Source organism: Mastigoproctus giganteus, chromosome 4 (assembly GCF_048544385.1).
Source record: "Mastigoproctus giganteus isolate SK-2022 chromosome 4, ASM4854438v1, whole genome shotgun sequence".
Classification (NCBI taxonomy): domain Eukaryota; kingdom Metazoa; phylum Arthropoda; class Arachnida; order Uropygi; family Thelyphonidae; genus Mastigoproctus; species Mastigoproctus giganteus.
This window is the reverse complement of record NC_143578.1, coordinates 148063516-148075840: the sequence shown is the minus strand read 5'-3', so window position 1 is coordinate 148075840 and position 12325 is coordinate 148063516. Positions and strand designations below refer to the sequence as shown.

General features: G+C 37.2%; 1 protein-coding gene across 1 annotated transcript in view; it reads left to right on the top strand.

The window, feature by feature from the left end:
• The window catches only part of LOC150087120 (twitchin-like), a 3511780-nt gene that overhangs the window by 2786716 nt on the left and 712739 nt on the right, over nucleotides 1-12325 (top strand). Inside the window, 1 exon segment of the mRNA XM_090372971.1 lies at nucleotides 11672-11950. Within this exon segment, the coding sequence (XP_090229097.1) occupies nucleotides 11672-11950 (279 nt within the window).

The window sequence follows — 12325 nt, the reverse complement described above, 5'->3', positions numbered from 1 at the left end:
TGTCCAATGATCCCATATTGTCCATGTTCATAAAATTAATGACGAATTTGCATTAAGGGTAATCGTGGGGACATCAAATGCTCAGTTACAACATCGAGTGGAAGCAAATGAGTAGGATATGTTTGGTTATATAAATCCATTTGACGTGGCTATAGTTGGTATCCTTCCCTCTTTTAATGAAGTATGACACGTATTACACATCATGAAAGTACTCACTTTGTGTAAATGAAATTCATTTTGAAGTAATTCATATGAAGTTGTTGGAAATCGTTTCAAATCTAATCGAAACCATAAACAATCACAAACATTACAACTAAATCCAAATGGGTCTTTGTACACTAGTTTTTCAAACTCACTGTTAGCTCATGTAGACACTATAGGGATATAATCAGGAATCTCATTATTAGCCTTTTCTAATTTCACTTTTTTTCATGCACAATATTCCTACATTCGCTAAACGAATGAAGGAATGCTGGAGGTTTAGATTCCTAATAAGTATCAGGCATTGTAGAACTCTGTAGTTGACAAGTATCAAGCATAGTAGAACTCTGTGGTTAAATTTCATAATGATTCAGAATAGTTTGAATTTCTAATTTCCTTTTCTTCCATTCAAGATATTACTTCATTATTTCAGCTCAACTTTTTTTGGATGCTGTTTGAGAACTCCGAGGCATAACGAAACACTCTTGTTGAATTTCATCTTTCTTTCACGATATTCCTTTGAACACTGGGCTGTGGATTTCGGCACAGTCAGTCGCGTATTAATCATTATAAATAAATAAATAAATAAATTTTCTGTCTATACTCTGGGATGACCAAATGGTCAGAGGAGTTCACAAGACAGACAAAATACAAGAAACAGCACGGTATTTATGCTGATATAACGGTATAATGTAGTGCATCACTGCTCAATTGTAGTGGTTGCATCACTGCAACTTGTTACGTCACAGCACTTGTTGCGTACAATTGAGTTTTCTTGGGTGCATGCGTTGTACTTGTTGTGTCACAAAGCACGTGCATTGGATTTCATGATGATTTCTAGGTAACTTAACGCTTTTTTCCAAATAACGCTGGTAAAAACGTTTTTAACGTCAAAAAACCTTTCTTGTTTCACTCATCCACTCGCTCCAAGTGTTTGTCTAGTTCTGCCTTGAATCTATTTAAGCTATAAACTTCTACAATGACAGATGGAAGTTTTTTCAAGCAATCAACCACCCGCTGGCTAAAGGCAAGCTTCCGCACATCTATCCTACTGAGAACTCCCAGGCATAACGAAACACTCTTGTTGAATTTCATCTTTCTTTCACGATATTCCTTTGAATGCTGGGCTATAGATTTTGGCACAGTCAGTCGCGTCTTTCCTCAATTTGAATTTATGCCCTCTCAGGTGATTATTCTGAGCAAGAGGAAGAATCCCATCAGCATTGAGCATGCTCAAACCATTCAAGGCTTTATATGCCTCAATCAGATCACCTCACGGGTGCCTAGTCTCCAGACACTGTAATTTGCTAAATTTAAGCTTTTCTTCGTAAGAGCAACCCTTTGTTCAATTCGCTAATCTTGTTGCCCTTCTCTGTACTTATTCCAGCAGCTCTACATCCTTCTTAAAATGAGGCCTCCAGATGTGTATACAGTACTCAAGGTGTGGCCTGACCATTATCCCCTTATACAAGGAGGTGATTATCCCCTTATACCCCTTATACAAGGGGATAATCACCTCCTTATCCCATATTCCATATGCAGCTAGAAAAATTCCCGTATATCATTGACAAGACACCATGAGCTACTATTGCAGACTGTCTGAACTGAGAACTCCCAGGCATAATGAAACACTCTTGTTGAATTTCATTTTTATTTCACGATATTCCTTCAAATACTGGGCTATAGATTTTGGCACAGTCAGTCGCGTATTAATCATTATAAATAAATAAATAAATAAATTTTCAATTTATACTGCCTGCGCAATTACCCTCAGGTCCTTTTCATTGCCAACCATTGTCAATGTAGTACCACACGGTTGATATGTTACTCTGGGATTACTGCTTTCCATATGCAGTAATTTACATTTGTCAATGTTAAACTTCAGTTGCCACCTCTCAGCTCATCTGCTCAACTTTTCTAGATCCTGTTGCAGCAGCGTACTGTCATTAACAACCCTGCCGACATTTGTATCATCTGCAAACTTGGACATTAAGCCTGATATCCCATCATCAATATCATTAATAAAAAAAAAAGAAAACAACAGTGGTGGACCCAACACTGGACCCTGGGGAACTCCACTAATAACAATAGTCCACGAAGAGCAATGTCCATTGATTACCACTCTCTGTCTTCTCCCCCTCAACCATAACTCTTTATCCATAGCCAATTGTGGACTGGGTCTAAAAATATTGGTTACAAGGAGACAAAGGGGGCCCACCCACAACTATAAGGCTATCATTTAATTTTTAACATTTAACATATTGTTTAATGTTATTGCAAGGGGGCCCACTTGCCATCGTGAAAGCTGACACCCTAACCAGTCCGCCACTGTCCACAGCAGCAATTTGCCTCAAATGCCACACTGCTCCAATTTGGGCAGCAGTCTTCCATGTGCAACAGTATCAAAAGCCTTTCTAAGATCCAAATATATCAAAATTATTCTTTGCATCTAGTTTCTTTGTGACCACATCATAGTTTCCAATCAAATTGGTCAGACAAAACCTTTTCTTAACAAATCCATGCTGTGTCTGAGATATAACTGAAGACTTGTCTAGATGATCCTGCAGTGCTTCTTTAACCAGTGCCTCCATTAATTTCCCTGGAACAGAAGTTAAACTAACAGGTCTGTAATTACAGGCAGTTCTCGCTTTTTTCTCCCAAGAATCAAGTATCAACAAAATCGAAAATATGAACATTAATTGCAAAAAATGAATGTTAAACATTCATAAATACCGCATTCAAAACCACATGCTTAGCTATACAATACACTGTATCCTGCTTTACGATAGTTCCAGAAGCACCATCGTATTGTTAAAATTTCGTAATGTGAACCCAATAACACATTGTTTTTGTTAATTTGTTTCAAGATCTTGGAAGTTGAAATTTTTGCTGTATACTTAAGCTATTTATCTCTCTAAAATTTCACTTATAAGGTCACGAGCGTGACTTTAAGGCCATATAAAAGGTCGTGAGCGTGGTTTGTAAATTGTATTAGTTACCAATTCAAATCATTAAAATGCACTACACTTTCGTTGTTATCATAAATGAAAGATAGAGGGGGCCGAGACCCTAAGCAAACTAACGTATCTCTTGGTCATGCTAGCGCATTGCTCCTGCTTCCCCCTGGTGGGGCCGGTAACCTGGGAGAAGAAATCCACTCTCCCAGGGCTGAAAGGAGCAAAGATGGAAAACAGTTCATTTCCACCTTTAGAGATCGAGCTCAAAAACAATGACAAAGGACAATGAAAATGACTTTTCTCAAACTAACAGGTTGAAAACAACCCCCTCAAGAGGAGATATCAGCTTTCCTCATCTTACATTCACTCTCTGAATGGCCTCTGAGCAAATAATCACCTTTCCTTGTGCAGAAACTGCTGCAAGCCCACCTAAATCAGTTAGGTGACTTCAATCCGGTGATCTTTTGGTTGAGCCTACCCAACCTCAATATTTTACAAAGCTATTAAAGCTCACAACTTTTGGAGGACACCCAATAAAAGTTACTTCCCATGCCACACTAAACTTCTCTAAGGGAGTAATAACAGAATGGGATTTATTAACAGTATCAGAGCAGGAAATTGTCAAACAGCTACATGAACAAAAAGTCATGCAAGCAAGGAGAATTTTGACTCGAAAAGATGGTAAAAGTGAGAATTATGCTCCAACAAGGAGCATAATTCTCACTTTTAACACTCCTAACTTACGATCATCTGTGAAAGCAGGCTATCTGCATTGCCGTGTCCAATCATACATCCCAAATCCCATCAAGTGCTACAAATGCTAACAATACGGACCCTCCCAGACTGCATGTCGAGGTGAGGCAATATGTCCTAATTGTGGATCAAAAGAGAATAATCAATCTGATTGCACCATTACCACTCTGCATTGCACAAAATTTAAGGGTAACCATCCAGCTTTCTCAAAAACGTGAACTATGGAAGCAAAGAAAAAAAATTCAAAAATATAAAGTAGAAAACAAAGTGACATACTCGGAGGCAAGAAGACAAATAATGAAAACAGAAACAAAGCGTATGTATGCCATTGGCACTCAACATTTCCAATCAGTGAGGATTCAAACTGATGTATCAGTTCCTCCGAATATATACATTGTTAATTGGGCACGTTCGTTGCTTGCTACCTCGAAACAGTCTCCTTCTCACTAAACAACTGAACAAAGCCCCAAATACCATACCAACCAATGTTTCCTCAACAAAAACAAAAGTGTCAAAAATCGCAAAATCACAAACATCACTCTCCACCGGAATGGACATTGATGATGACTCAGGTGATGGAATCCTAGAATTACATGGAACTGATGAGATGGATGTGACCCGCCCTTTCTTTTCTAAGAAAGACCAAACAAAAATAGATCGATACAAGCAAACTACAACTAAAAAGCAGTCAGAACCAAAAACATGCCATAAAACCACATAATGGAAAGGGAAAGAATCCTTCAATGGAATTGTAGAGGCTTTCGGAATACAAAAGATGATTTGCAGGATCTTATCGATTGGTACAAGCCAGCTGCCATAGCTTTACAGGAAACTCTCTCTTAAATTCTCGAGTGGGTCCTACCATTAAGAACTATGCTATCTTTAGACGCGATAGGAGTATAGACATGATAGCTCATGGAGAGATGGCGATGTGAGAGTACCAATTACAATGGTGTGCATTGTAATTGGTACTCTCACAATAGCTTCTGTATATCTCCCTCCTAATTTCTCTTTCTCCTTGGATTACTTAGAAAACTTAATAGATCAGCTGCCATCTCCCTTCTGTTTATTCTGAGACTTCAGTGCTCATCATCCGCAATGGGGATCTCCAAAAGTTGACAAAAGGAGCAAACTAATAGAAGCCCTGCTGGATACTCATCATCTTACCCTATTAAACACTGGTGAGCCTACATATATCCATTTTTCTACAGGATCCATGACTGCAATAGACCTTACAATCTATTCTCCATCCATATATGCCAATACGGAGTGGTCAGTTCTAGATAACCCACTTAAAAGTGATCATATGGATAAAGTGCCTGCCTGGCAACCCAAAGGACGCGGGTTTGAATCCTGCCTCGGGCTTGGATCAAAGTACTGCAAAAACCTTGGGAGGTGCATTATGGCCACAAAAGCCCGTGCGCCAACAACTACCAAAAAAAAAAAAAAAAAGTGATCATCTACCGATCCTTTGCAAGATATAAACATGAGTAAACTTGTTCCCATCACAGTGCTCCAAGTGGAAATTGCATAGGGCACATTGGCATGAATGCTTCTGTCTAACTCAGTTTGACGATGATATAATCCATTCCCAGCCCATACATAATATCACCAATCATATAACCTACGAGATATTACATGCTGCTGCTTCTTCAATACCTAAATCTCAACCTGGGAAATATAAACATAGCAGTTATTGGTGGAATCAGGAATTCACATATGCTAAACAAGAAAAAAAAGAGCATGGAATTTGTTTTTAAAATTTCCTACATCTGGTAATCTTATTAACTTTAAAAGACTCAAGGCAGAGTTCTGCCAAATAAGAAGAAAAGTCAAAAAAGATGCCTGGATAAATTTTAGTTCCACTATTAAAAAGGACATGGACAACAGACTCATCTGGAAGAAAATCCAAGCACTTAATGGTAAATACATGCAGTACCCATCCTCAATCCTAAAATGGAAAGAACAGGAGTGTCGTCCGCACCAACAGAAATAGCTAATGCATTAGGCAAATCATTTGCAAGTATATCAGCAGTGTTCACATACAACCAAACCTTTCAAAAAATTAAGGTATCTGCAGAAAAACAAAAAATAAATTTCTCTTCTAAGGTATCACATCTGTACAATCAGCCATTCACTCTAAAGGAACTTTTTGAGTCTCTCGATAAAACATCCAGTACTGCTGCTGGTCTGGATGGAGTCTGCTCTTTAATGTTAAAAAAACTAAACGATGTACTAAGCTCCCCATTGAAATTCTTCAATAGAATATTTTTAGATAATAGTTACCCACAATCCTGGTTGCACTCGATTGTTCTGGCTTTTCAGAAACTAGTAAAGGATCATAGCATCCTGCATAATTACAGGCTGATTTCACCGACTGGCTGTTTAGGAAAAGTCTTAGAAAAAATGGTACATAAGCGGCTAACGTGGTTTCTGGAAAGCAACAATCCAATCTGCTAAACATAAATCAGTATGGGTTTCGGAAGAATCGCTCAACCTTAGATGTGATGATCAAAGCAGAAGCAAACATCTGCAATGCTTTCGTAAGAAGACAGCATCTGGTCATGGTTAATGTAGATATTGAGAAAGCTTTTGACACCACATGGTGATATGGTGTCCTTCAGGACCCTCATTCTTTTGGATTGAAGGGGCAGTTATCCCAATTTATACAGAACTTTCTATACCCAGAAAGTTTCAGGACAGATATATGAATAGTTTATCCAAACCATTTGAACAAGAAGAAGGTGTACCACAGGGTTCCATCCTAAGCACAATATTCACAATATGAATTACTAATATGACACGAAACATAACAAAAACAATTGAATCATACATGTTTGCCAATGACTGATTATCTCTTGTCAGTCAAAAACTATGAATGTCATTGAAAGGCAACTTGAAATATCCATAACCAGAATAGAAAGGTGCAACAGAATGGCTATTCCTTAGCAGAAAATAAATCAACAGCAATGCATTTCTGCAAAATACGCAAACTACATCCAGATTCTGAAATATATTTAAAAAATAACCTGATTCCTCTTACCAATAACTTTCATTTATTCGGTTTATATCTAGACAATAAACTTAATTTTTCCAATCATATAGTCTAGCTTAGAATGGCCTGTCTAAAGAAATTGATCATTATAAGAGCTGTCTCCACTAACTCCTGAGGTGCTGATGGACACTCACTATCACATCTCTATAGAACTTTAATTCAGTCCCACTTAGATTATGGATCACCTGTGTATGATTCTGCAAGGAACAGTTCCTTGTTGCGGCTAAATACAATTCCCCATAGTGTCCTAAGGATAGACGTGGGAGCCTTCAGAACATCTCCAGTCTACAGCCTATATATTGAGGCAAATGAACCCCCATTGCACCTCAGGCAAAAAACCTTACTTTGTAATTATGCTGCAAAAATTAAAAGTATTCCATCTCACCCCAGCTGGAAATTCCTGTTTGATCCTCAAAATGTAATATTATACCGTAATAAACCTAATAAAAACCGCCCAGCGGATGTTCGATTGCAAGAGATCATGAGCAGTTGGAATATTAACTTTCAGCATATCCTTGATGACTATGCTTCTCCTGAACTTCCTTGGATTCAATTTTCACCTCATCATGTTTTTGTTATGTTTCTTGTCATACCTGCAAAACAACAACCTACAGCAGCTACATGACGCCCACATCTTAGAAAACTCAGAAAAACTGCTTATCTACACTGAAGGCTCTAAAACAGATGAAGCCATAGGTGCTGCAGCAATTTCTTCCACCTTCTCAATATCTGTATCTCTTCCTACTGAATGCAGTATCCATACCGCAGAATTATATGCAATAAAACTGGCCCTAGATAATATAATTAAGCAGCATTTCAAGAAAGATTTGATATACACTGACTCCTTAAGTGCAGTCACTGCCATTCAGGCTGTTACTTCTTCCCACCATCCCATTCTGAAACAGATCCGATACAGATTATATCAATATCAAACATCAAACCAGATGGTCACCTTCTGCTGGATCCCTTGTCATGTCGGCATCCCAGGTAATGAATGTGCGGATCATGCTGCTAAACATCCTAACTGTACATCACACTGCCATCTGAAAGTCCCATACACTGATTATAAATCCACTATTAAAACAGCATGTAGGACCCAATGGTCAGAACTGTGGCAAACACAAGTCAATAATAAACTATTTCAGATTAAAAAAGAACCTCAGCTGTGGACGTCTAGTTTCAGGAGAAGCAGGCAAGAAGAAGTTATTTTGGCAAGACTTTTAATTTGTCATTCTTATACAACACATCTGTTCTTGCTTATGGGAGAGAATCCTCCTCAATGTCTCATCTGTCAGACCCAGCTAACAATTAAACATACTCTAATAGAATTTCCTCAGTACGCAACTATCCAAAAATCCAGTTTCTGTTCTCTATCCAATTTGCACGAACCTTTAACTTTATTACACATACTTGGCAAAAATGCAAATTTTGAAGGACTATTTCAATACTTGAAATGCACAAAGTTATATAACCATCTCTGAAAGACATAATATACAATTTTCAGTCATAAGAAATTCATGAACAGTCACAATATGGCCCAGGAGGCCCTTGTGCCAAAAATCCTCAATTACAACAACAACAAAAACAGCAACAACAACAACAGATTAACTCCTAATGTCGAGAACTACCTGTACTTGTGTCGCCCTTCGATCCTGCTTTGTGAATCGGGACTCCCCTGAGTCCAATGAAGCTCTCATAATCATGGCTTAGGGTTTGCTTACTTACTTTGCTGCCTCCATTAATATAACTGGATAAATCCCATCCACCCCATGCGCCTTTCTTATGTTTATCAGCAAAAATTTCTCCTCCACTTTGCTCTCATTTATTACAAAATCACTTGGCTTCCTGTTAGAGTTTGATAAACTTCTGGCATTCCCCTCCCTGAATAACTCACGTGTGAATATAGATGAAAAATATTCATTTATTTCGTTAGCTACCTGAGCAGGATCATCAACAGTTGAACCATCGATATCAAGTGGATCAATCTGATTCATCCCCTTCATTCTAGAGTTTACATAGGTTACTCTTTTCTGTTTTTCTTTGCATCCTTTGCCAAGGATTTCTCATAATCTGCCTTTGCCTGCCTAATCTCCTTTGTGATTTGGTTACAGACCAGCTTATATCTATCATAGGCTTCCATGTCACCCATTAATTTATATGTATCCCATGCATTTTTCTTCTCTGCCATATGTCTCATTAGTTCATCTGACATCCATTTAGGCCTAAACCTTGAACAATATTTCTTAGTTGGTATGAAAAGTCTAGTAGCTTTGAAGATTAATTCTTTGAATGCTTCCTATTTTGAATTTGCTGTTGGTAACATCATTAGTCACCTTTAGAAAAGCAAAAACCCTTCCTTTTACCCCTGATGGTAATTATTTTTTGAGTAAATCCCACTTTGGCACACTGTGATCACTGTCACCTAGTGGTTCCTTTATCTGCAGATTCTTAATGCATGAAGAGTCATTACTGATCTGATTACTTATGATAATCAGATCAAGAGTATTACTCCCTTTAGTTGCCTCCCGGTTATGCTGCTGTAGAAAACAATCATCTAATAAATCCACAAAAGCCTTGCTAGTGTGTGAGGGACCAACTCTCAAATTCCAGTCAATATCTGGGAAATTAAAATCCCCACATTATAAGACACTCTGATTTACTGTCCCACTCTATTTCTCAGTGCAGTTGTTTATTATACTCATCAGAGCCATTAGGCCTATAACACACTCCTATTTTGCTTTCCCAGTGCTTATGTCACACCAAACTGACTTGACACTGCTCTGTCGACTGCCTGTACTTCCTGGGATTTTATGTGTTTCTTAACTAATAACATAACTCCTCTTCCCTTCCTATCCTGTCTATCCTTCCTGTACACATTGTACTCCCCAAATTCCAGTTCTGCATTCCTTATATCTGTGTGACACCACGTCTCTGATATTCAAACAATTCCTGCCTTTGATGTTTTGGCCAACACCTCAAATTCATCAAATTTATTTGCCAAACTCCTAGCATTGGTGTACACACAAGTGTACATGCATCTGTTCCTATTCTTAGCTATCTAATACAGCCCATGTATTTACTTTTCTGCAATGACTCCCAGAAGTCTCTGGAATTCCCTACACCTTGTTTTCCAGGCTGCTGTTCATTCTAATAGAAGCAGTGCAAGAATCACTTTCATCTCTACCAGCAGCCACTGTTAATCCATTAGTCCATGTATACCCCCTAACTAGCAGTTTTCCAATTTTTTGGACAAGAAGAAAATAGAATTTTGGACAAGAAGAAAATAGAATTTTGGACAAGAAGTAAGTTTTCTACTCTACTGTTATAAAACATACATTAATGCCAGGACCACTGTAAATGAATTTGATGAAGTCATCGAATGTAAACATTGTAGGGATATCGGAGATATGGTGTCACTCAGTCTTAAGCAATTTTCAGTTTGAATATGGGGAGTACAATGTACATAGGAAGGACAGACAGGATGGGAGGAGTGGGGTGGTTATCTCTTAGTTAAGAAGCATATTAAATCCAAAGCAGTGCACCCAATCAACATGGGCGGCCATTGCAACATTGAGTTAGCATTAGCAAAGACACATGATGCAAGAAAGCAAGCTTATATAGCATCAGCCAAAAAAAAAAAAAAAAAAAAAAACCCTTATTTCACCCATCCATTTGTGTTTCACCCATCCACAGTTGATTTGTTGTGACATAATCACCAGCACCTGGAAAACAAAAACAAGCGTAGGAGTGTGCTATACCCCTAAAAACTGTGGTGAGTATACTGAAACAACTACACTGAGAAATAGAATGGGCCAGTAATTCCAAATGTCTTGTATAAGGGAGAATTTTCACTTTTAGAGTCATTCCTTGAATTTGTGGGTTGGTCACTCACTCACGGCAAGTAAGACTTTTATAGATTTATTGGATGACTGTTTTCTACAGTAGTAATAATAAGCAGTATTTTTGATCTGGTTATTATTATGATTATTATTAATAGTCATATGATGCAAGGAAGCCTGAGGCTTATGCTGCACCAGGAAAAAAAAAGTTCCCGAGTTACAATGAGAGAGAGAGAGAGAGAGAGAGAGAGAGAGAGAGAGAGAGAGACAAAAGTAGAAGGGAATCACCAAGAAAGAGAAGAATGATGATATCCAGCTCAGGACCCTGGGTGTGCCAAGCCCATACTCACTAGATGTGAGCCCTGGGGTTAAATTATCAGCAGTGATTCTTCATGCATTGAGAATCTGCAGGTAATAGACTCAGTAGGTGGGAGTGATCACAGTACTGAATTTAATTAAGTCTGTAAATGAATAAAATTACATTAAATAATTTAATTTACAAGCATTGATCTCTGAAATTTTAAGGCTATCTCCTATGACCTACGTAAAAACAAGATAAGAGAAATAGTAACTTATTTTTGGAAACTTTAGAATTGAACACTGAAAGAAATAAAACTGTGAATATTGATATGTATTGGATGGAGCTTTTAAGTCTATTGGATAAATTCATATATAATTTTAATCTTCACAAACATTTTTTAAATAATGATTTTTTATTATTGGGCTGTTTTTTATGAGTGAAATATGACTGTCTTTCTTTTTAGTTAGGCAAAATTTGTAGTCCTGGTTAAGCCACTTCAATTATTATTGAACATCATTTAAAATTTTTTTTTTTACTTTTTTTTTTTTTCTTTTTTTTTGTACAGCACCACCAAAGATTGAGAGGTGTCCTAATTCAGTATGCTTTCCTGAAAATGATAATGGCAAAGTGAAGATATTCTTTTCTGGAACTTTACCATTTGAAGTAAATCTTTATAAAAATGGAGAAGAACTAAAAGAAAATGGTCACTTAAAATACACTGTATTTGATGAATATGTTATTATTTTTCTAAGAGAAGTTCACAAAAATGATGAAGGTGCTTATAAAGTCATTGTGAAAAATGACAGTGGAGCAGCTGAAGCTTGTTTTAATCTTTTTGTCACAGGTAACTCATTTAATTAATATATAGTCCAGTTTATTGAATTAATGTTTTTTCATTCTAGACATTCTGTTTTGTCACTACCTCCTATTATTTTTATTTGTATTATATATATTTTTTTATATAATTCTTGTTTTGTTGATGACAATTTTTTTTTTTTATTTGAGAATTTTAGTATTATTATTACTGGTGGAAAATGATGCAAGAAGGCAAGCTTATAAAGCATGTCAAAAAAAAATCTTCCCACATCACCTGCCATCTGCTCCAGTAGTTTGTTTATCTCTTCCTTGAATTTATTCAAACTACCCACTTCCACAACAACAACAGATGGAAGTTTGTTCCAACAATCAACCACATGCTAGCTAAAGGCAAACTTTCACA